The 26,107-nt window shown below is 44.2% G+C and overlaps 1 protein-coding gene across 3 annotated transcripts in view; it reads right to left on the bottom strand.

Annotated features, from left to right (window-relative positions):
- The window catches only part of LOC132823311 (zinc finger protein 346-like), a 62,720-nt gene that overhangs the window by 30,126 nt on the left and 6,487 nt on the right, over positions 1 to 26,107 (bottom strand). For 2 of the 3 annotated variants that reach the window (XM_060836987.1, XM_060836985.1), the window contains exons 2-5: positions 22,315 to 22,353; positions 14,378 to 14,481; positions 13,579 to 13,668; positions 3,912 to 4,071 (exon numbers count right to left, since the gene is read on the bottom strand). In XM_060836987.1, coding sequence (XP_060692970.1) covers positions 3,912 to 4,071; positions 13,579 to 13,668; positions 14,378 to 14,481; positions 22,315 to 22,353 — 393 coding nt within the window. The remainder of the gene's footprint in view (positions 1 to 3,911; positions 4,072 to 13,578; positions 13,669 to 14,377; positions 14,482 to 22,314; positions 22,354 to 26,107) is intronic. The other variant, XM_060836986.1, reaches the window with a different exon arrangement.

Here is a 26,107-nt window from a genome sequence, read left to right on the forward strand (position 1 = left end):
GTTACAGCACAGAAAGTGACTACTTAGCTTGTCATGACTGTGCAAGCTTTCTGAAAGAGCAATTCACCCATCCCTACTCTTCCATCCTGTTAATCCCTTCAGGTACTTTGCAATTGCCTTCTGAAATGCATGATTGAACCTCCCTTCGCCAAACTCTTAAGCCATGTATCCCAGATCCAAAAACCATTCCTAATCATCTCAAACCACTTTCTCTTGGTTCTCAATAAGTATGGTTTCTCGCTGTCTTTTCTGTCTAAATCCTTCAATTTTGTGTGTTTCCTCCAAATCTCCCACCACAGGACAGCACAGCTCAGTGGTTAGCACTGCTGCCTCACAGCGCCAGGAATCCAGGTTCGATTCCAGCCTCAGACGACTTGTCTGTGTGGAGTTTGCACATTTTATCCATGTCTGTGTGGGTTTCCTCTGGGTGCTCTGGTTTCCTCCCACAATCCAAACTCGCACAGGTTAGATGAATTAGCTGTGCTAAATTGCCCAGAGTGTTCAGGAATGTGTAGGTTAGAAGCATTAATCAGGGGTAAATATAAGATAATAGGGTAGGGGAATGGGTCTGGGTGGGTTGCGCTTCGGAGGGTCTGTGTGAATATGTTGGCCAAAGGGCCTGTTTCCACACTGTAGAGGTTCTACATCAATCCTTCTCCTACCTACCATCCAGTCACTAACTCACACACCCACCCAACTGCAACCACCAGTCGCTCTTTAAATAACAACCTAACGTCTGATTCACTCATTTGCCTAACCCTAAATATATCCAATCAATCATTTTTAATAATTACTTTTTTAAATATTATTTTATTGCTTTTTATTTTCCATAAAATTCATCTTTACTGTAGTGGCAAATATTATAGTCATACAGCGTGGGAAATGGCCCTTTTGTCCAACTTGTCCATGCTGACCAGGTACTAAAACAGAATTGGTCCCATTTGCCTGTGTTTGGCCCATATACCTTTATATTTACTTCTTTCCATGTATCTGTCCAGAGGTCTTTTAAATGTTGTGCCCACCTCTACCACTTCCTTTAGCAAATTGTTCCATATACGCACCACCCCGGTTGAAAGAGTTGCTCCTCTAGTCTCTTTTACATCTTTCCCTTCACACCTTAAACCATTGCCCACTAGTTTTGAACTCCCCTACCCAAGGGTAAAAACCTTGGCAATTCACCTTATCCATGCCTTTCATGATTTTACAAACCATTATAAGGTTACTCTCTCAGCCTCCTATGCTCAAGGGAAAAAAGTCTCAGCCTTCCCCAAGGAAGACTGGTTAGCAAGTTTAGATCTCATGGAATATAAGGAAAACTAGCCATTTGGATACAGAACTGGCTCAAAGGTAGAAGCCAGAGGGTGGTGGTGGAGGGTTGGTTTTCAGATTGGAGGCCCGTGACCAGTGGAGTGCCACAAGGATCGGTGCTGAGGGTCCACTACTTTTCGTCATTTATAAAAATTATTTGGATGTGAGCGTAAGAGATATAGTTAATAAGTTTGCAGATGACACCAAAATTGGAGTAGTGGACAGCGAAGAAGGTTACCTCAGATTACAACAGGATCTTGACCAGATGGGCCAATGGGCTGAAGAGTGGCAGATGGAGTTTGCCCACCGTGTGGGCGGCATGGTGGCACAGTGGTTAGCACTGCTGCCTCACAGCGCCAGAGACTCGGGTTCAATTCCCGCCTCAGGCGACTGACTGTGTGGAGTTTGCACGTTCTCCCCGTGTCTGTGTGGGTTTCCTCCGGGTGCTCTGGTTTCCTCCCACAGTCTAAAGATGTGCGGGTCAGGTGAATTGGCCATGCTAAATTGCCCCTAGTGTTAGGTAAGGGGTAAATGTAGGGGTATAGGTGGGTTGTGCTTCAGCGGGTTGGTGTGGACTTGTTGGGCCGAAGGGCCTGTTTCCACACTAAGTAATCTAATCTAATTTAGATAAATGCGAGGTGCTGCATTTTTGGAAAGTAAATCTTAGCAGGACTTAATGGTAAGGTCCTCGGGAGTGTTGCTGAACAAAGGGACCTTGGAGTGCAGGTTAATAGCTCCTTCAAAGTAGAGTTGCAGGTAGATAGAATAGTGAAGGTGGTGTTTGGTATGCTTTCCTTTATTGGTCAGAGAATTGAGTATAGGAGTTGGGAGGTCATGTTGTGGCTGTACAGGACATTGGTTCGGCCACTTTTGGAATATTGCGTGTAATTTCAGTCTCCTTCCTATCGGAAAGATGTTGTGAAACTTGAAAGGGTTCAGAAAAGATTTACAAGGATATTGCCAGGGTTGGAGGATTTGAGCTATATGGAGAGGTTGGTTCGGCTAGGGCTGTTTTCCCTGGAGTGTCGGAGGTAGAGGCGTGACCTTATAGAGGTTTATAAAATCATGACCAGCATGGATAGGGTAAATAGGCAAAGTCTTTTTCCTGAGGTGGAGTCGTCCAGAACTAGACGGCATAGGTTTAGGGCGAGAAGGGAAGGATACAAGAGACTTAAGGGGCAACCTTTTCACGCAGAGGGTAGTGCATGCATGGAATGGGCTACAGAGGAAGTTGTGGAGGCTAGTACAATTGCAACATTTAAAAGGGATCTGGGTGGATATATGAATAGGAAGGGTTTGGAGTGATATGGGCCGGGTGCTGGCAGGTGGGACTAGATTGGTTGGGGATATCTAGTTGGCATGAACGAGTTGGACCGAAGTATCTGATTCTGTGCTGTACATCTCTATAACTCTATCTAGCCTCTCCTTATAACTCAAAATCTCTCAGTCTCAGTAACATTCTTGTAAACTTTTTTTTTGCACCCATTCCAGTTTAATACCATCCTTCCTAATGCAGGGTGACCAGAATTGTATGTAGTCCAAATGTGGCCGTACCCACGTCTTGTATAGCTGTAACATGATGCCCCAACACCTGTACCACATGCTCTGACCAATGAAGGCAAGCATACCAAACACCATCACTATCTACTTTTGACACCATTTTCAAGAAACTCTGTACCTGCACTGCTAGACTTCTCCGTTCCATAACACTCCCAGGGCTCTACAGTTGATTGTGTAAGTCCTGTCTGGGTTTACCTTACTAAAATAGAACACCTCACATTTATTTGAATTCAACTCTATCTGCCATTACTTGGCCCACCAGCCCAGCTGATCAAGATCCTGGTGTATTCTGAGATAACCTCCTTCACTGTCCACTATACCACCAAATTTGGTGCCATCCACAAACTTACTAACCATCCCTCCTAAATTCTCATTCAAATACTTTCTATGTAAATGATGAACAACAATGGACACAGCATTGACCCTTGCCGCACACCACTGGTCACAGGCCTCCAGTCTGAACAACAAACTTTAACCAGCATCCTCGGTCTCCTACAGTCAGGCCAGTTTTGTATCCAGTTGACTAGCTCTCCCTGGATCCCATGTGATCTAATCTTAATAACCAGTCTACCATGCAGAAACTTGTCGAAGGCCTTCCTACAGACCATGTTGGCAACGTCTACTGCTTTGCCTTCATACTTCTTCTTGAACACCTCTGCAAAAATACTTAAATTTGAGAAACATGATTTCCCAAAATTTTCTTTATGAAATTTGCTTATAGACTATCCCAAGTCAGAAAAAACTGAAATATGGTCGTGACTATGAAAAGTTGAACAACCAATTTACAGTGACATAGAAAATGAAAAGTAACTTCCTTTGAGAACATTGAGGTGGAATACAGTTAAACGTTTGGAGGAATGCAACAATTTCATTTTCAGGTTTGCAGGAATAGGATCAAATAGAACATCAAGCCATTTACATATTTCCTTACCATTCCCCACCACAATATGGCAAACTTCTTGTCGCAATTTTCAATGCAATTGAACAGATCATGCACTGAAACTTAAGTATCCAGCCTTGACAATACACTCAAGATCACTTACCAGAGGGTGCTGGGGCTATTTCATCTTGCTTCTGTTTCAGTTTTAGAGTTTTTGCATGGTTTTTTCCCTGGTAATGGGATTGGGCAACAACTGGTGATGTGAAAGTCATATTACATAGAGGACAATACTTATTCCGATCCACTTCTCCATTGCTACTGTCCTGTAGAAAAGTTCAGAAATGATTCATTGCATTAACTCTACTATTAACATTATTGTTTTAAATTAATCATACCACAAATCTTTGAACAGAGTTTGATCGGATTTGGGTTTATCTGTTAAAATGACAAACACATTTCTCTACACACACAGTATTATTTACTTATTATTTAAACATGTACATGAAAATGTATTTATTTGCATTGTAAGTAGATATACTTTAAAAAAAAATGATGGACCAGTTGATGCCCACTGCCTTTAAATGTTGTGTCATATGTGCCAAGATGTTAAAACTGAGTTATATCCTTCAGCTACAAACTAATAACAAGTAGTCAATCATCTTCCACATTTAATAATTAACACCTAGTCAAAGCCTACTTAAAGGGACTGAACTGTTAACCACAACTGATTTTCCTTAAAGAAAATACTAAACTCAGCTTGTAAGAACACTTCAGTTTTCTAAACAGAATGCCAACAGTAATTTTGAGATCTAGGAATTTATAGGTGGACAGGGTAAACAGCATTTTACACACATTCAGTGCAGTGGGCCTCTGTTGATTCAATATTTCATCTTGAATTTCGCCCATCCACAAGGTATATAAATATGTCTTATCTTTTGCATGTATGTGCATACATAAAGTGTGCATATATAAAGTATGTATGTGCACACATAAAGTATGTTTAATACGGGTTATTCTGCTATAATGTGCATTATGTCAACCCGAATTCACTGGAATGCAACTGACAAATTGGGGATGCTGTTTCTAAAGCACGAACTTTTAAAATGTTTGTTGGCTGTAACGTGATTACATCGGCAACACTTTAAGCGCTGTTTCTAAAGAGCGATTTTTCTATAATACATGGCCACACAAGAACACAACCATCGCGTTATAGAAGAACTGACTGTATACACACACCCACATCCACAACCAATGATTATAGTTTAGCATCCCTTTGTCTGTAATTTATTATGGACACATGATGTCCTTCAAATAGAAAATAGTTCAGGTACAAAATAAGAAAATTTTTAAAAGGAGCAAAGGAAGATAATCCAAAGTCAAAGCTTCCTGAATGACTAAATATATATAAGGATTTTATGACAAATGACTTGTAGAGAAGCAATCATAAAAATCACAAAAATAATTTGGAAAGAACTATAAAGGATAGAAGATGGGCAAAGGGAATGCACTAGATAAGTGAGAACCCAAAGTTGTCTTTTACCAGTATACAAAAAAGGATAATCAAACAAAATACGGGGCTAATCAAGCGCCAAAAGGAGGTCACCTTGAAGAGGCAAAAGGCACAGCCAAGGTGTTAAATCTGTCTTCATTAAAGAAAGTAATGTCAATGTCACAGTAAAGGAGGCTGCAGTTGAAGAACTGCAAGGAGCAAGTTGAAGGAGTAATTGGTGCGAGTATTGCACAAATTTGTTCCACTGAGACAGGCGAGGAGGAGTAAGATTGAGGAGCCTTGGATGACAAGAACAGAGGAGCTTCTCGTCCAATGAAGAAGGCAGCTTACATAAGGTGGAGGAAGCAAGGATCTAGCACAGCTTTAGAGGATTACAGGCTTACTAGAAAGGAGCTCAGAAATGACTTAGGAGAGCCATGAGGGGGCACAAAAAAGGCTTCGCAAGAATGATTAGGGAGACCCAAAGGCATTTTTCTCATACATGAGGAATAAGAGCATATTCAAGAAGGTAGGGCTGGTCAGGGATAGCATAGGGAACTTGTGCGTAGAGTCTAAGCCTTAAATTAGTTTTTTGCTTCAGTTTTCACCAAGGAAAGGGACCTTATTGTGAATGAGAACTTTGAGGAGCTGGGAAATAGGCTTGAACAGATCAAGTTTGATGATGTTGATGTGCTGGAAATTTTGGCAAACATTAAGATTGATAAATCCCCAGGGCCAGTCCAGATTTATCCTACATTGCTCTGGAAGCAAGAAAGGAGGTTGCTAAGCCACTGGTGAAGATCTTTGCTTCCTCACTCTCCACGGGAGTCATATTAGAGGATTGGAAGGAGGCAAACGTTGTTCCTCTTTTTCAAAAAGGGGAATAGGGAAATCCCTGGCAATTACAGACCAGTCAGTCTTACGTCTGTGGTCAGCAACGTTTTGGAAATAATTCTGAGGGATAGGATTTATGACTATTTGGAAAAGCAGAGTCATTAAAAGCAGTCAGCATGGCTTTGTGAGGGGCAGGTCATGCCTTACAAATCTTATTGAGTTCTTTGAGGAGACGACAAGACAGGTCAATGAAGGTTGAGCAGTGGATGTGGTGTATATGGACTTCAGCAAGGCATTTGATAAGGTGCCCCATGGTAGGATCATTCATAAAGTCAGGAGGTATGGGATACAGGGAGATTTGGCTGTGTGAATTCAGAATTGGCTGGCTGACAGAAGGCAGAGAGTGGTTATGGATGAAAAGTATTCTGCCTGGAGATCAGTGGTGCGTCTCAGGGCTCTGCTCTTTATACGTTTTATAAATGACTTGGATGAGGAGGTTGAGAAGTGGGTTAGTAAATTTGCTAATGACACAAAGGCTGGAGGTGCCACTGATAGTATAGAGGGCTGCAGCGTGACATAGATAGGATGCAGAGATGGGCTGAGAAATGGCAGATGGAGTTCAACTTGGGTAAATACAAATTGATGCATTTTGGAAGGTCAAACATGAATGCTGAATAAAGGATTAAAGACAGCGCTCTTGGCAGTGTGGAGAAACAGAGGGATGTTGGTGTTCAAGTATATAGATCAAATGGAAAGTTACCACCCAAGTGGTACGAAAGCATATTGTATTTTGGCTTTCATTATCAGAGGGATCGGGTTTAAGAGCCACGAGGTTTTGCTGCAGTTCTACAAATCCCTGGTGAGACCACACTTGGAATATTGTGTCCGGTTCTGGTCGACCTACTATAGGAAAGATACAGAGGCTTTGGAAAGGGTGAAAAGAAGGTTTTACCAGGATGCTGCCATGGCTGGAGGGCTTGTCTTACGAAGAGAGGTTGACTAAGCTCGGACTTTTCTCTCTGGAGGAAGAGAGGTGACCTAACTGAGGTATACAAGGTAATGAGAAACTTGGATACAGTCAATTGCCAGACACTTTTCCCCAGGGTAGGTTTGACTGGCGTGAGGGGTCATCGTTTTAAGATATTAGGGGGAAGGTATAGAGGGGACGTCAGAGGTAGTTTGTTTACGCAGAGAGTTGTGAATGCATGGAATGCAGTGTCAGCTGTGGTGATGGAAGCAGAGTCATTAGGGACATTTAAGCGACTGCTGGACATGCACATGGATAGCAGTGAATTGAGGGGTGCGTAGGTTAGGTTATTTTGTTTTAGATTAGGAATAATAGTCACCACATCGTGCGCTGAAGGGCCTGTTCTGTGCTGTACTTTTCTATGTTCTAACTGCACTGGGCAACAAAAAAATGGAGTAGCCTAAAAAGATTTTTTAAAAATTCACTCATGGTACATGAACATCAGGAGCTAGGTCAGAATTCTTGTCTTCTTAGTTTTCCTTGAGAAAGAAGTGATGAGACGCCTTCTTGAACCACTGCAGTCCACAAGTTGTAGAGAGACCAATGCCGGTAGGGAGTGAATTCTAGGATTTTGATCAGCGACAGTGAAGGAACAGGATATGTTACCAAGTCAGGATGGTGAGTAATTTGGAGGGGAACTTGCAGGTGGTGGTGGTCACACGCATCTGCTGCCCTTGACTTTCTACACGGAAGTGGCTGCGGGTTTGAAATGTGCTGTCACAGAATCTAAAGCAAATTTCTGCAGTTTTTCTTGTAGATTGAGTACTCAATGCTGCTACTGAGCATCAGTGACGGAGGGAGATGATTTTGCGGATTTGGTGCCAATGAAATGGGCTGCTTTGTCTGGGGTAGTGTCAAGCGTCTTGAATGTTGTTGGAGCTACACTCATCTACACAAGTGTGGAACTTTCAATCACCCTCCTAACTTGTGCCTTGTGGATGGTGGACAGACTTTGGGAAGTAAAGAGGTGAGTTATTCACAGCTGTATTCTTAGCCTTTGACCTGCTTTTGTAGCCACTGTATTTATTGGGCAAGTCCATATAAATGAGTTTCTGGTCAACTGAAGGATGTTGATAGTGGGGGATGCGGTGATGGTAACACCATTGAATGTCATGGGGTAGTGGTCTTTTATTGGAGATGGTCATTGTCTGGCATTTGTGCAATGTGAATATTATTTGCCACTTTTTATTGTCCAGGTCTTGCTGCATTTGGACATGAGCTTAAAAATGTGTTGCTGGAAAAGCGCAGCAGGTCAGGCAGCATCAAAGGAACAGGAGAATCGACGTTTCGGGCATAAGCCCTTCTTCACTCCATGATCTCCAGCATCTGCAGTCCTCACTTTCTCTTACTGCATTTGGACATGGACTGCTTTAGTGTCTGAGGAGTTGCGAATGTTCAACAGTTCCTCAGTACTACAGTATTGTCAAGGCCTGTAGCCTTTTCACTATCCAGTGCCTCCAACCATTTCTTGATATCACAGAGTGAATTGAATCGGCTGAAGACTGGATTCTGAGATGCTGGGCCAACAGGAAGAGACTGTGATGGAATCCCTCAGCGCTTCTGACTGAAAAGTATTGCGTGCACTTCAGCCTTTTTTTTTAACATTGAAGTGCCAGGCCCTTCCAGCATTGAGGGTGGGGATATCTGTGGAGCCTCCTCCAGTGAGTTGCTTAATTACCCCTCATCATTCATAACTGGAGGTAGCAGTACTGCTGCACTTACATGTGATTTATTGGTTTTGGGACTGCTTAGCTCTTTCTACGATGAAGGGCTCTCCTACTCCTCAGATGCTGCCTGACCTGCAGTGCTTTTCCAGCACCACACTTTTTGACTCTGATCTCCAGCATCCAGAGTCCTTTTTCTCTGTCCATCACATGATACCTATGTTTTTTGGCATGCAAATAGTCCTGTTTAGTTGCTTCATCAGTTTGACAATTCATTTTTAGCCATACAAGCCACTGCTCCCGGAATGCCCTCCAGCACTCTCCATTGAACCAGGGTTAGTCCCATTGGATTGATGGGAATGGGAGAGTGGGAGATATGCCGGGCCACAAGGTTGCAGATTATGCTGTAATACTTTTCTGTTGTTGATGGCCCACAGTACCTGGGGATGCAGAATCTTGTGTTGCTAGAGGATGGATTTAAATCTAGACTCCAGAACATTCACCAAGTTTTTGGATTAATTGTCTACTGACAATACCAATAAGTCATCGCCTTCCCATTGTAGAAGCATGCACGGATAACATTGTATCAGTGGTGGAGGAAGTGAAGTTGCTTCAGCGTTCCTCTTATAATGAAACATCATACTCCAGATCTCTGCTTTGTAGGTGGACACTTTGCGGAGTCAGAATGCAAGTTGCTTGCTGCTGAATTTACAGCCTCTGATTATTACTGTATCTTGCAGTACTGATGGAGCAGATGCACTTCAGTTTCTGGCTAATGGTAACCACCATTAGTCTGGGGATGATACAAGAGACCAAGATGGAGCATTAACTTGACATTTCTAGGCTGGGATGGACGTAAATGCCTCACAGCCTTGTCCACTGCACTAATTTGCTGGGCTTCCCCTCATTGCTTATTGGGATTTTTGTGGAATTTCCTCTTCCAGGGTGAATCATATCCTTATCCACTACTATTTATGACTGGATGCGCGAGAGAGCGCGAGAGCGCGCGAGAGACAGTTTTGAATTCATGTCACTGGACATCGGACTGCATCTGGGAAAATTAACAAACAGTGAATTTCACAACTAATCTTGAAGTAAGCGGTTTGGGCGAACTTCACAACACAGAATCAGGTAAGTTAATTGTGTTTTAAGTCTGTCCAAGAGAAAGGCTGTATTAATGAGTACAGTGGGTTCTTTCTTGATGATATGGTTTTGGAGATAAGTCTCTTGATTAAACTTCAAATATAAACCACAGCTATTAATTTAACCTGGGGCAATGTTTTGTAGAGGAATAAGACTGCTATTTTCTGGGTCTGTAGATTGTGTAGGAGCAAAAAAATGGCCTTTGCAGTGATATGTACTTTTGACAGATGTGGAAGTTTAAAGAGAGTTTAAGGATTACTGCAGATTATATCTGCCATAAATGCTGTTGGATGTGAATCTGATCAGATCGAGTGGATCGGTTGGACAGACAGATAGAACCGATGAATTTGCAACAGCAACAGTATGTGATGGATGGCAGTTATAGGAAGGGGGGAAAGTCTCAGATACAGTCACATAGATGGGCTAACTCCAGGAAGGGTAAGAGAGGTAGGCAGCTAGGGCAGGAGTCTTTTGTGGATATACCCATTTCAAACAGGTATGCTGTTTTGGAAAATGTAGGTGGTGATGGATGCTTAGGGGAACGTAGCACAAACAGCCAAGTTTCTGGTATTGAGACTGGCTCTAATGCTGGAGGGGTACGTCAGCTTCCAAGAGATCAACTGTGTTAGGGGATTCTGTAGTCCGAGGTACAGACAGACGTTTCTGTGGCCAGCAGAAAAAAAAGCAGAGTGGTGTGTTGTTTCCCTGGTGTCAGGATCAAGGATGTCTCAGAGAGGGTGCAGAATGTTCTCACGGGGGAGAGGGGCCAGCTAGAGGTCATTGTCCACATTGGAATCAACGATATAGGAAGGGAAAATGTTGAGATTCTGAAGGGAGATTAGAGAGTGAGGCAAAAATTTAAAAAGGAGGTCCTCAAGGGTAGTAATATCTGGATTACTCCCAGCGCTACAAGTTGGTGAGGGCAGGAATAGGAGGATAGAGCAGATGAATGCATGGCTGAGGAGCTGGTGTATGGGAGGAGGATTCACATTTATGGATCATTGGAACGACGCATTTGTCAGGTATAGACAGGATAGATCGAATTAATCCTAAGAAGAGTATAAAGAAGGTAGGAGTACACTTAAGAGGGAATCAGGAGGGCAAAAAGGGGACATGAGATAGCTTCGGCAAATAAAATTAAGGAGAATCCAAAGGTTGTTTACAAATATATTAAGGACAAAAGGGTAACTAGGGCCCCTCAAAGATCAGCAAGGCAGCCTTTGTGTGGAGCCCCAGAAAATGAGGTAGATAATAAATGAATATTTTCCAACAGTATTTACTGAGTCTTGAAATGGTTAAAAGTGGATAAATCTCCAGGACCTGATCAGGTGTTCCCGAGAACTCTGTGGGAAGCTAGAGAAGTGATTGCTGGGCCTCTTGCTGAGATATTTGCATCTTCGATAGTCACAGACGAGGTGCCGGAAGACTGGAGGTTGGCAAACGTGGTGCCACTGTTTAAGAAGGGCGGTAAAGACAAGCCAGGGAACTATAGACCAGTGAGCCTGACCTCGGTGGTGGGCAAGTTGTTGGAGGGAATCCTGAGGGACAGGATGCACATGTATTTGGAGAGGCAAGGACTGATTCGGGATAGTAAACATGGCTTTGTGCGTGGGAAATCATGTCTCACAGACTTAATTGAGTTTTTTGAAGTAACAAAGAAGATTGATGAGGGCAGAGCAGTAGATGTGATCTATATGGACTTCAGTAAGGCATTCGATAAGGCTCCCCATGGGAGACTGATTAGCAAGGATAGATCTCACTGAATAAAGGGAGAACTAGCCATTGGGATACAGAACTGGCTCAAAGGTAGAAGACAGAGGGTGATAGTGGAAGGTTGTTTTTCGAATTGGAGGCCTATGAGCAGTGAAGTGCCACAAGGATTGGTGCTGGGTCCTCTATGTTTTGTCATTCACGTAAATGATTTGTATGTGAGCATAAGAGGTACAGTTAGTAAATTTGCAGATTACACCAAAATTGGAGGTTAGTGGACAGCGAAGAGGGTTACCTCAGATTACAACAGGATCTGGACCAGATGGGCCAATCGGCTGAGAAGTGACAGATGGAGTTTAATTCAGATAAATGCAAGGTGCTGCATTTTGGGATAGCAAGTCTTAGCAGGACTTATACACTTAATGGTAAAGTCCTAGGGAGTGTTGCTGAACAAAGAGATCTTGGAGTGCAGGTTCACAGTTCCTTGAAAGTAGAGTTGCAGGTTGATAGGATAGTGAAGGTGTTTGGTATGCTTTCCTTTATTGGTCAGAGTACTGAGTACAGGAGTTGGGAGGTCATGTTGTGGCTGTACAGGACATTGGTTAGGCCACTGTTGGAATATTGCGTGCAATTCTGGTCTCCTTCCTATTGGAAAGATGTTGTGAAACTTGAAAGGGTTCAGAAAAGATTTACAAGGATGTTGCCAGGGTTGGAGCATCTGAGCTACAGGGAGAGGCTGAACAGGCTGGGGTTGTTTTCCCTGGAGTTTCGGAGGCTGAGGGATGACCTTATAGAGGTTTACAAAATTATGAGGGGCATGGATAGGATAAATAGGTAAAGTCTTTTCCTTGGGGTTGAAGAGTCCAGAACTAGAGGGCATAGGTTTAGGGTGAGAGGGGAAAGATATAAAAGAGACCCAAGGGGCAACTTTTTCATGCAGAGGGTGGTACGTCTATGGAATTAACTGCCAGAGGAAGTGGTGGAGGCTGGTACAATTGCAACATTTAAGAGGCATTTGGATGGATATATGACTAGGAAGGGTTTGGAGGGATATGGGCCGGGTGCTGGCAGGTGGGACTAGATTGAGTTGGGATATCTGGTCGGTATGGACGGGTTGGACCGAAGGGTCGGTTTCCATGCTGCACATCTCTATGACTCTACCTGCGACTCCACTTTCAAGGAGCTATGAACCTGCACTCCAAGGTCTCTTTGTTCAGCAACACTCCCTAGGACCTTACCATTAAGTGTATAAATCCTGCAAAGATTTGCTTTCCCAAAATGCAGCACCTTGCATTTATCTGAATTAAACTTCATCTGCCACTTCTCAGCCCATTGGCCCATCTGGTCCAGATCCTGCTGTAATCTGAGGTAACCCTCTTCGCTGTCCACTACACCTCCAACTTTGGTGTCATCTGCAAACTTACTAACTGTACCTCTTATGCTCGCATCCAAAATATTTACGTAAATGACAAAAAGTAGAGGACACAGCACCAATCCTTGTGGCACTCCACTGCTCACAGGCCTCCAGTCTGAAAAACAACCCTCCACCACCACCCTGTCTTCTTCCTTTGGGCCAGTTATGTATCTAAATGGCGAGTTCTCCCTGTATTCCTCGAGATCCAACCTTGCTAACAAGTCTCCCATGGGGAACCTTTTAAATAATTTTTAGTGATTTATTTTAATGGGAAGAAATTTAAAGGGAAAAACCTAGCATACATAAACAAGTATCTGAAGTTGGTAGAACAAGATAGGAAGGCTGTCAAAAAAAAGCATGTGGCATCCACAGCTTTATGGAAGCATTGAGTACAAAAGCAAGGAAGTTATGCTGAACCTTTATAACTGGTTAGTACCTATCTAGAGTATATTTTCAATTCTGGATAGGTGCATGCAACAGATCAACACATGCAAGGTGATCAAACAGCCTCCTTCTTTTCCCTATCATTTATGATTGATAGAAACTTACAGTGGAATCCTTTTTTATTATTTTGGCAACTGGTTCACCATCTTGATGGAGCTCCTCATAGCGACGTACTTTATTAGCATGCTTCTTGCTCTGTGGATTATAGCAGAAGACAGTGATTGACATCTAGAGATCAATGAATACCTGAAACTCTGAACTTTTAATACATTATCTGAATAATGATTGATGGAAAACAACCTTCATAGCCATAGTATAAATTTAAAATGCTACATTTTCAGTGCAAAAGTCATGAGTCAGTCTTCATGAGACAAAATGATATGCACTGGAGTGAAATGGCTGTATCTTTTTGCCAGTTCAAGCAAAAGGATCTTATATCTTCCTGTACATTAATTCTAACTTTAGAAAGTTTTAGCTTCTTAAATATTTGTTATAACCCATTGGTAGAATACATTGATACATTCATATTAAACTTCAATTTTGCAGCCCAGAATCTCTACACAAAGTTTCAGCATTTACCTAAATCATTCCGACACACAACATTTTTATTTTAAAAGGGCTGAATCAACTCAACCAATTCTTCTCATAACTGGCTAGAGAAGCAAAGATGGAAGAGGAGGTAGAAGCAGGAATGGGTCAGTACAGATCACAGATAGATTTGAGATGTTCACTATTCTGGATGCCTCTATACTATACCAGCAGAACAAACCAATAAGGAGCTGCCTGTTGTTTTTATTTATAAAAAACAGATTTTGCATCTGGGATTCATGCTCAACATGCATTAATCGTTCCAGATTATCAAACAGCCAAGCTCATGGTGACATAAGGTTTGCCATGTTATTACCTGGTAATGTGCTAGTCTCTGGGACTCTGAAATCAGCACAGCGTTACACACTTTGCAGTGAGTGTCCGTGAAGAGCTCACTATTTCCTTCGATGATCTTTTGTACTGTGAAAGAAGACCAAAAGAACAAAAGCGAAAGAGTAGAGATTCTGATGTTCTGCAGTAATTGTCTCCTTCACATAAATCCATTAATTTCACTGGTGTGCACATTCACCTTTAGAGACAACAAACCTTTGCTAATTACCTATATTCTGTAGTAAAGTACTAAATACCCTCGCAACTTCACAAACTTTCTTTTTGAAGTAAACTCCTATCTGCGAGACACCTTGTATTGTGATGCTACGACCAACATTACCCTTTTATAACAGTAGGATGACAACATGAGAACAAGATACATTTTGAAGCAGTCTGACTCATGCTCATTTTCAAAAGTAAGATGCTAAAGAAATAACTTGTTCCAATTAAGAGTCACTCAATGAAAAGTTAACTCTGCTTTTTCTCCAAAGATGCTGCAATACCTGTTGAGTTTCTCAAACAATTTCTGATTCTGTATCACTACCTCAGCTGACAAAATAAATCTTTAAAGTCCAAAATTGCTCCAATATTAGAAGCTTAACTCTGCTTAAAGAGTCACTATTTCTTCCAATATTTGAAAGACACTGACTTGTTTTTAAATACTGCCAAATATGAAACAGACTGCTCCTAAATATTTATAGCATTTGGGAGTTAAAACCCTGGATTATTTTTAAGGCTTCTGGCTTTCAGTCAAGGAAGATAGGTTAGGTTTGAAGCCTTCAGATGAATAATTTTGCTTCATTCCATTGCTTAGGATAGCCAATAAAATATAGTTGTCAAACAAAACTCTGAAAAAGTCCAAATCTTTCTATATGATGTAAATGAAGTAATCCAGTAGCGACCCTAACACTGCATGTGAAATCACAGCAAATTTACCGGTGTAAGAAAATTCCAAATAATTTCAAAACATCAAACTACAGAAAAATATAATCAAAACAGAACAATGTGACATATAAAACACTTATTATTGAATATTAAATATTATGGAAGAATTCCACAATCAAGCCAAGCACTATGTCAGATCTTTAAAAAAAAAGAAGAAAAATTGGTCATAATTTCCATGAAGAGTTCAGTAGAGTCAGCCTGAAGATGGAAAGATTCAACTATAGTAGATAGCAAAGAGACAAAGTAGATTTCAGGAAGTGGAAGTGAAACTCAAGGTTTTAGCAAGAAAAATTAAGAGTGGATTGCTAAAGCAACTTCAACTGTGAGACCTGGATAGTAGGAGAAAATTGGGTAAGATTATGCCTTACACTGGAGAGGTGCGAGTCAAATTAAACTCTGTTCAGTGATGTAAGTGTGTTACATTCCAGTTCTACAATTAAAATTTGAATTAGAGCAGCAATTAATGGCTTTACAGGAGATTATAAGTATGTGACATTTTAACATCAAAATGTCCTGGATGTTTTCTTACGAAGTCCAATCTACATGTCAGATGCAATTCTCCGGAGTAGAACCATGCCAATGGCTGAAGGAAGACTTTTGCAATTTATTGTTTACACTTTCTGTTCATCTCATGAAATAGATGACATTGTGCATTTCAGAGCCAGGATTTCTATTCAACACCTTCTGGAGATCCCTGCTAGAAAGTGCATGCGCAGGTCACTTGGGGAACCCCCAAAGAGCATTCCACCCAGATCCTCCCCTAAACCGATAACCCCACATTAACCATGGCTAATCCTGACTGTATGGAACATTTAATATGACCAATCCATCTAACCTGCACATCTGTGGACTATGGGAGGAAACCAGAGTACCTGCCGGAAACAGGGAGAACGTGCAAACTCCCCACATTAGTCACCCAAAGCTGGAATCGAACCTGGGTCCCTGGCACTGTGAGGCAGCAGTGCGAACCACTAAGCCACTTTGCCCTGTAATGCTTTAATCAGTTGAATAACCTCTCAGTGCTCACTCTCTGGTTTTGATCTGATAAGCAGGCCATTGAACCATCAATCTGGCTTTGACATTCAATAAGACCAGGCCTGATCTAATTGTTGCCTTAACTTCACTTACCTACCTGCCACTCTGAAAACTTGATTTCCTCGTGAATCAGTAATGCTTAACTCAGCCTTAAATACATTCATGGACACTACTTCCACCAACCTTTGCTGGAGAGAATTCCAAAGGCTAATGACTCTCAGAAAAGCATTTCCTCCATGTTTGTTTTTAGTGGGGAGCCTCTTATTCCCAACCTTGTTTAGATTCCTCCATGAGTGCAATCTTCCTCTCAGTATCTGTCCAGTCAAGCTCCTTCAGAATCTGATATTTCAATATGATCACCTCTCATTTTTCTAAACTCCAGTGAGTCAATCTCTCCGTATAAACCAATCCCTTCATCAAGAGTCAGCCCAACGAAATTTCTCTATACTGCTTCTAGTGTAAGTATGTCCCTCCTTAAGTATTTCCTCTCACCAATACCCTGCACAGTTGTCGCAAGGCTTCCTCACTTTTATAATTCATCTCCATTACAGTAAAGGCCAACATTCCATTTGCCTTCTCAATTACTCGCTGTACATGAACCACAAAAGGTTAGAATGCATAAGGACATCCAGATCCCTCTACTGAAGCATTCTGCATTCTCTCTAATAGGCAAACCTTTTCTGACCCGAGTCAGACAAATATTGGCCTCTTGACTTTCTAGAGATTTCTGGCTAGGCTTCTGAGGCAACAGCTTTTATAACAGAAGCGGTTCAGTACACCAGTCTAGTAGTGAGAATGTGGACTGTCACAGAAAACATTCATGCTTTTTACAGCGATAGCAACCTTTGAGAAGATTTGTAGCTCAGGTTGAGGTTCTGGATGTAGGTTTGCTCACTGAGCTGGAAGGTTCATTTCCAGACGTTTCGTCATCCCACTAGGAAACACCCTCAGGCAATGCACTGCTGGTAAGTCTGCTTTCTATTTATATGTTTGTGTTTATTTGGGTTGGTGATGTCATTTCCCAGGGTGAAATCACTTCCGGTTCTTTTTCTCAGGGGGTGGTAGATGGCGTCTAACCCGAAGTGTTTGTTGATTGAGTTCCAACTGGAATGCCATACTTCTAGGAATTCTCGTGAGTGTCTTTGTTTGGCTTTTCCTAGGATGGATATGCTGTCCCAGTCAAACTGGTGTCCTTCCACATCCGTATATAAGGATACTAGTGAGAGAGGATCATGTCTTTTTGTGGCTAGTTTGCTGCCTGTTTGTCCAATGTAGTGTTTGTTACAAACCCACCAACACTAAAACAGCAGCTAATGAACTTGAAAGAACCTATACAGACAACAAGCGAAACTAATGTCATTTACAAAATACAGTGCAAGGACTGTAACAAACACTACGTTGCATGTAAACCTTACATACAGCATCAAAACAATCCAAAAAAATCCCCAGCTCTGATGTAGGAACAAAACATACTAATATAATTGTTTCCCATGACATGTCAGACAAGTTAAAACTTGCTCTAAATTTGGGCTCACTATAAAACTGAGACCCCCCCCCACCCCCATTTCAATTCACTGTTTGATCCCATTCACTCGCATCTGAACACTAAACATATAAATAGACAGCAGGACTTATCAGCAGTGCTTTGTCAGAGCCCATGAAGTTTTTACAGCATTAGCTGCTGTGTTTCACAATTAAAGCCTGCAATGACAGCTACTAAGAGAATGTAAGGCAAGTGAAGGAGTAGAGTGGCAAATGGTGGGTGTGTACACGAGGCGAGTAAATGGGTAAGGTGCTAGGGGAAACAGTGTTCAGATGTGAGTGAATGGGGTCAAGCATTGAATTGAAATTGGGGGGGGGGGGGGTCTTAGTTTTATAGTTAGCCCAAATTTAGAGCAAGTTTTAACTTGTCTGACATGTCATGGGAAACAATTATATTGGTATTTTTTGTTCCTACATCAGAGCTGGGGATGTTTTGGATTGTTTTGATGCTTGGCAATTGTCTATTTAAACTTCCAGGCAATTACCAAATAGTCCGTGCATTGGAACTTCCAAGAATCTGGTTTTATCTTCTTCTTTTCCATCTGGGATAACCTCACATCTTCCCTCATTATAGTCCATCTGCCAAGTTCTGGCCCAGTACTTAACTTATTTGTATTTCTCTTCAGACTCATTGCACCCTCCTCACAATTTGCTGTCCTTTTGCCTGTTGTCAGCAAATTTCACAACACTGTCAGTACATTCATCCAAATCATTAATTCATCATAAATATTTCAGGCTTCAGAGCGATTCCCAGTGGATTGCAAACATGAAATTTGTTATGGACCAGATGAAACCCCCCTCAAAATATATCAAGGAGATAGCCTAAACTCGAACTTTTATCTTATTTAAAAGGGTAAGCGAAACTTGAAAGGGTTCAAAAAAGATTTTCAAGGAAGTTGCCAGAGTTGGAGGGTTTGAGCTATAGGGAGAGGGTGAATAGGCTGGGGCCATTTTTCCTGGAGCATCAAAGGCAGAGAGGTGATCTTAAAGAGGTTTATAAAATTATGGAGGATATAGATAGGATAAATAGACAAGGTATTTTCCCAGAGATGGGGGAGTCCAGAACTAGAGGTCATAGGTTTAAGGTGAGGGGGGCAAGATTTAAAAGGGACCTATAAAAGGTAACCTTTTCATGCAAAGTGTGATGCATGTATGGAATGAGCTACCAGAGGAAGTGGAGGAGGCTGGTACAACTGCAACATTTAAAATTCATTTGGATGGGTATATGAATAGGAAGGGTTGATGGACATGGGCTAAATGCTGGCAAATGGAACTAGATTTATTTAGGATATCTGGTCAGCATGGACAAGTCGGACCAAAGAGTCATGGATATATACAACACAAAAACAGATTCTAAGTGTAAGATGCTGTGTTCCAGATGTAACTCAATTGGTCAACTACTAGGCTTTAAGCAAAACGCATTTTATTCTTACAATACAGTTAAAATACAAAGGAAAAAGATGAAGTCGCATAACTTGAACTCTATTGATATACTTAAATGAAGTAATATTATTTAACTACTAATCAACTACTATTCCAATATAGCAACATCCTATTAACATACCTTTGGAAAGGCAAATTCAACAGATTTCCCTCACTTGCTCTCTCCTGCAATCCAGGAGAAAGAACACCAACAGAAATTTCTAGCAGCAGAAAAAGAATTTAAGCTTTATGCTGCAGCAGGGAGAGAAAGTGAGAAAGCAAGAGGGAGAGAGGACGAATGAGAGAGCTGTATCTATCAGCTTCAACTCAAATAAAACCCAACTTCTTTTTGATGAGTCAGATACAATACACAATTCTGGCTGTAGGTTTGTTTTCAGACGTCTTGCCACCATACATCAGTGAGCCTCCAGATGTTGTTAACTAGCATGTTACCTAGTACGGTGATGAAATATCTGAAAATGAGCCTTTCAGCTCAATGAGCAAACCTACATTCAGAACCTCAACCTGAGCTACAAATCTTTTCAAAACTCGCTAACATTACACAGTACTGTGCAGACACCATAAACCAAAAGTGATGTTTGTCACTTTCTCCAGTGAGTACGATATACCTGACAAATCAATTTTCAACAGAAAGCATTTGTCAAACTCCTGTACAATATTCACGTGTCGCTGCACCCAAGTTTAAAATGTAGTCAAAAGAATCTGAATTTGTTCCTTTTTCTGTTGATTCAATGTAGTAATATGTACATTTAACTGCACTACGTTCTTGAGAAATAAATTTGCTCAGCAACCACACTTTTCAATAGTTTGCAAAACTGCTATAGTAATGGAACAGAATGTGCAAAAATTTGATCACAACGTTATACCACAGTCAATCAATCGCATTAGAATCTGATGCATCTTAAGCTGATCAGAAGATTTTGTTTTCCCTGATAAAAAGCTGGGTACAAATATTAACACCAACAACAGACCTCATCACCCACCTAATTATTTGGATCTAAGAAGCAAAATTTTCTATGTATATTTATCCACAGTGCATGAGTGAGTTAATCTAACAAGCAAAATAGACAATTTGCACTGGGAAAGCAAGTTTGGTAACACCTGTGGACAGAAAGACAGAATTAAAGTTTAAGGGCTATGGCCTTTCATCAGGACTGAATATTACAGATTGAATAATAAAAAAGTACTTAATCAAGGCAAGAAAGGATACAGTTGAGAAAGAGCTACTGAAAAAGCAGGATAGAGGACAGAAGTATAATGAAAGAATTAAAAAGGTCAGAATAATTATAAATGATATCAGAACCACACTGACTATTCATTGTTTAAATAAATGAGAATAATGATTACAATCTTAAATTGTTAACGTTTTCAGATTAGAGCATGTTTAGGAAACAACCAATTCAGCTCGTGTAGCCCTGAAAACACACTCCCAAGCCAAGTCACTAAAAATTGTAATTTCTGAAGCAACATTTGCCCATCATTTATTACAATATTTCTACAATTACCAATCAGTTCGAAAAGACTTCTTTGAAGCCTCAATCCTCAGGTTATTGATCCCCTCAACTACAAAAGTATTATAATCGACCTGTTCCACACAAAACAAATCAACCCTTGATCCAACATCATTGTGCATCATCTCTAATATTCATCGTCTCTCCAAAGTTTTTGAATGTCCCAAATCATTCTTTATTTCAATATTTGAATTCCAGGTTATTTTTAGACGGTGCCAAAATAATGAAACTCCTTATCAGTGACATCAAATGTGAGTGACAAAGATAAATTATTCTTAATCATCCCTCATCATCTACAAATCTTCCCAAACCACCACCACTGAAAAAAGATAATCCACTGTCAACTAGCTGAATGGGATTGCATTCAATAATCCATCTTTTCTGCTGCATGGACCTCTGAGGTCCGAAACGGAAAGTCAATGTGCCTTATTCTTCCATAGTGTCAACATTCCCTACTGGTGTTTTGCCAATTCTAATCTCTTGACCAGGTCCAATTTTACTTATTCACCACTGGTAGCTATTGCTTCTAAGTCTCAAATGCTTTGCAATTTTTAAAATATTATTCATTTATTACCAATCCTGAATTGCCCAGAGTGTAACTCAGTCAACCACATTGCTATGGGTCAGGAGTCACATCAAGGCCAGACCAGGTAAAGATGACAGATTTCCTTCCCTAAAAGGACATTAGTGAATCATAACAGTTTTTATAATAATTGACAGTGATTACATGGTTGCTGTTCGGCTGGCTTTTTTGTTTCAGATTTTTTAGAAATGGATGTCAAATTTTAGTTTTTGCCAAGATGGGATATAAACAATTGTGCATACAGCACCAGCCTCAGGTTTATGCCACCACCTCCCCTTCTAAACATTCACAGCTCTTTTTTCTCCTTTAATATCCTACCTCTGAGTACTTTTTGTGCCCTAAGATCTCACAAGGATCGACGAACACTTTGATTCACATTTTCTTGTGAAGGACTTGGCACTTATTTTGCTATGTTTAAAACACATGTGGAAGCGGTCACTCTTGAGGGAGGGCACCCAGCAGGCAGAAGCAAATAATATGCCAAGAATTCCACAGAGAGCATTTGGGTTACCAATATGACCAGTTACTAAATATTTCTCATTAGTGCACAAGTGATATTGTAAGCTTCCAGTCAGTTAACATTTTAATATTCCCTCCCCTGGCCTCCTACATTGTTCAAATGAAATTCTAATGAAGCACCTCTTTTGACCAGGCACTTCAAAACTTTCAGGACTCAGTATTTACATCAGCAATTTAAAATCATAATCACTGCTCTGATTTTTCAGATTAAAGGTCTATTGCTGTCATTTACACTTCCTAGCCAACTTTGCTCATTTGTTCCACTACTACCCTACTTTGCCTAATAACAATCTAACCATTTTGGCATTTAATTAAGTCTATCTTGCATCCTGTCATGAACCTTACCTTTTGTTCTTTCCTCCTCTTCTCTCTCACCTTTCTTCCCTGAAAAGAAAAACAATAAACTACAACTATTGGAAATGCAAACAGAAAATGCTGGCACTGACATTTACTCATACCCTTTTCATCCCAAAATCATGATTGTGTGCCCCTTGTGCACCTTCCAACCAGACTTCTGCTTAAAATGGATCATTCGCCAAGATCTCCACCACCTCCAGCATGATGCCATCCCCAAACATACCCTCCTCTACAGCATTCCAAAGGGAACATTCCCTCTACAGCACCTTCATTCACTCCAACAATTCTTAGTCCTTTTTCAAGGATGCGCAGATCCAACACCTGTTGTTTCATTGTCCTCCCTTTCAACTATCTGACATCCCGAAAACTCCATCCAGGGAAAATAATTATACTTCATTCAGTATACTCACTGCTCACAATGTCAACTCCTCTACATTGAGGGTACCAAATGCATAAAGAATTGCTGTTATGTGGAAACATCTTTGCTCAGTCAACAAGCATGACCCTGAACTTCCTGATGCTCATCACTTCAATTTCTACCTTGTTCCTACTAACTATTCTGTCCTTCACCTTTTAATGTTGTAATAAAAAAAAATCAATGCAAACTGGAGGAACCTCGCTTTTGGACCTTTTCTACCTAGTCATTCATAACTCATCTATGCACACTTTAAAAGTTTTTATCCATCGCTATTCCCTTTGGTTCTTACACCATGGAACTTGTAAGAAATCTTTCTTGGCACCCCACAAATAGCTTGTCATTTGTTCGTTCACTCCTACTTGCTCAAAATCAATTTCACTTTCCGTAGTTTTAGTAGTAATGAACAGTCATCGACCTGAAATGAGAACTTTTAACGGCTCTCCAGTCACCAACTGACCTGCTAAGTATTGCCAGCAGAACAAATTACTGCAGATGCTGGAATCTGTATTTCAAGCACTTTTTTTTTGTCTTTGCAAGTGCTGGAAACACTCAGCAAGTCAGACATCCTGTGTGCAGAGAGGAATAAATCTCAACAGCTCAGGTCTACATGCAATAGGTTCTGACTGACGAAAAGGCCGTCAACCTGAAACAGTAAAACTAATTCAGAGCGCAGACGCTGCCTGACCTGCGTGGGAGCACTTCAGTTTTGTTTGTTTTACACATCCTGCAGTGGACTGCAAGATGCAAACTTTTCCCTGGACACAGGGAAAGGTTACTGATCCTAAATGTTAGCAGCATGAGGCCCACAAGGGTTGTTGAAGCAAAAGCGATTCTGTGCATGTCTATGTGGTGTGTGTTTTGATTATCTTTATATAAAAGGAGGAAGATGGTTTGATGGGGGGGGGGGGGGGGGGGGGGGGGGGGGGGGGGGGGGAGAGGGGAATGGGGGGGTGGGTGGATGGAAGGGGGGGTGGGTGGAAGGGGGGGGGGGGGAGGGTGGAAGGGGGGGGATGGAAGGGGGGGGTGGGGGATGGAAGGGGGGGGCGGGATGGAAGGGGGGGCGGGATGGAAGGGGGAGGGGTGGGGGTGATGGAAGGGGGGGGAGGGGTGGGGGGGATGGAAGGGGGGGAGGGGTGGGGGGATGGAAGGGGGGGGAGGGGTGGGGGGGATGGAAGGGGGGGAGGGGTGGGGGGGATGGAAGTGGGTGGGGATGGAGAGTGGAGGGGGGATGGAGTGGGGGGGATGGAAGGGGGGGGGAGGGGTGGGGGGGATGGAAGTGGGTGGGGATGGAGAGTGGAGGGGGGATGGAGGGGGGGGGGATGGAAGAGGGGAGGGGTGGGGGGGATGGAAGAGGGGAGGGGTGGGGGGGATGGAAGGGGGGAGGGGTGGGGGGATGGAAGGGGGGGGAGGGGTGGGGGGGATGGAAGGGGGGGAGGGGTGGGGGGATGGAAGGGGGGGGAGGGGTGGGGGGGATGGAAGGGGGGGAGGGGTGGGGGGGATGGAAGTGGGTGGGGATGGAGAGTGGAGGGGGGATGGAGTGGGGGGGATGGAAGGGGGGGGGAGGGGTGGGGGGGATGGAAGTGGGTGGGGATGGAGAGTGGAGGGGGGATGGAGGGGGGGGGATGGAAGAGGGGAGGGGTGGGGGGGATGGAAGAGGGGAGGGGTGGGGGGGATGGAAGGGGGGAGGGGTGGGGGGGATGGAAGGGGGGAGGGGTGGGGGGGATGGAAGGGGGGAGGGGTGGGGGGGATGGAAGGGGGGAGGGGTGGGGGGGATGGAAGGGGGGAGGGAAGGGGGAGGGGTGGGGGGGATGGAAGGGGGGAGGGGTGGGGGGGATGGAAGGGGGGGAGGGGTGGGGGGGATGGAAGGGGGGAGGGGTGGGGGGGATGGAAGGGGGGGATGGGGATGGGGGTGGGAGGGGGATGGGGGTGGGAGGGGGAGGGGGATAGGGGTGGGGGGGATGGGGATGGGGGGGATGGGGATGGGGGGGATGGGGATGGGGGGGATGGGGGGGGAGAGGTGGGGGGGGGGAGAGGTGGGGGGGTGGGAGAGTGGGGGGGGGGAGGGGGGGAGGTGGGGGAGGGGAGGGGGGGTGGGAGAGGTGGGGGAGGGGGGGTGGGAGAGGTGGGGGAGGGGAGGGGGGGTGGGAGAGGTGGCGGAGGGGAGGGGGGGTGGGAGAGGTGGGGGGGTGGGTGGGAGAGGTGGGGGGTGGGTGGGAGGGGTGGGGGGGTGGGAGGGGGGGGTGGGAGAGGTGGGGGGGGGAGTGGGGGGGGGGGGGGAGTGTGGGAGAGGTGGGGGGGAAGAGGTGGGGGAGGGAGTGGGAGAGGTGGGGGGGGGGAGTGTGGGAGAGGTGGGGGGGGAGTGTGGGGGGGGGGGGGGGAGTGTGGGAGAGGTGGGGGGGAAGAGGTGGGGGAGGGAGTGGGAGAGGTGGGGGGGAGTGGGAGAGGTGGGGGGGGAGTGGGAGAGGTGGGGGGGAGTGGGAGAGGTGGGAATGGGGGGTGGGAGAGGTGGGAATGGGGGGTGGGAGAGGTGGGAATGGGGGGGGGGGTGGGAGAGGTGGGAATGGGGGGTGGGAGAGGTGGGAATGGGGGGTGGGAGAGGTGGGAATGGGGGGTGGGAGAGGTGGGAATGGGGGGTGGGAGAGGTGGGAATGGGGGGTGGGAGAGGTGGGAATGGGGGGTGGGAGAGGTGGGAATGGGGGGGAAGGGGAATGGGGGGGGAAGGGGAATGGGGGGGAAGGGGAATGGGGGGGAAGGGGAATGGGGGGGAAGGGGAATGGGGGGGAAGGGGAATGGGGGGGAAGGGGAATGGGGGGGAAGGGGAATGGGGGGGAGGGGAATGGGGGGGAGGGGAATGGGGGGGGAGGGGAATGGGGGGGAGGGGAATGGGGGGGAGGGGAATGGGGGGGAGGGGAATGGGGGGGAGGGGAATGGGGGGGAAGGGGAATGGGGGGGAAGGGGAATGGGGGGGAGGGGAATGGGGGGGAGGAGAATGGGGGGGGAGGGGAATGGGGGGGAGGGGAATGGGGGGGAGGGGAATGGGGGGGGAGGGGAATGGGGGGGGAGGGGAATGGGGGGGGAGGGGAATGGGGGGGGAGGGGAATGGGGGGGGAGGGGAATGGGGGGGGAGGGGAATGGGGGGGGGAGGGGAATGGGGGGGGAGGGGAATGGGGGGGGAGGGGAATGGGGGGGGAGGGGAATGGGGGGGGAGGGGAATGGGGGGGGAGGGGAATGGGGGGGGAGGGGAATGGGGGGGGGAGGGGAATGGGGGGGGAGGGGAATGGGGGGGGAGGGGAATGGGGGGGGAGGGGAATGGGGGGGGAGGGGAATGGGGGGGGAGGGGAATGGGGGGGGAGGGGAATGGGG

This window comes from Hemiscyllium ocellatum, chromosome 16 (assembly GCF_020745735.1).
Source record: "Hemiscyllium ocellatum isolate sHemOce1 chromosome 16, sHemOce1.pat.X.cur, whole genome shotgun sequence".
NCBI classification, from domain to species: Eukaryota; Metazoa; Chordata; class Chondrichthyes; order Orectolobiformes; family Hemiscylliidae; genus Hemiscyllium; species Hemiscyllium ocellatum.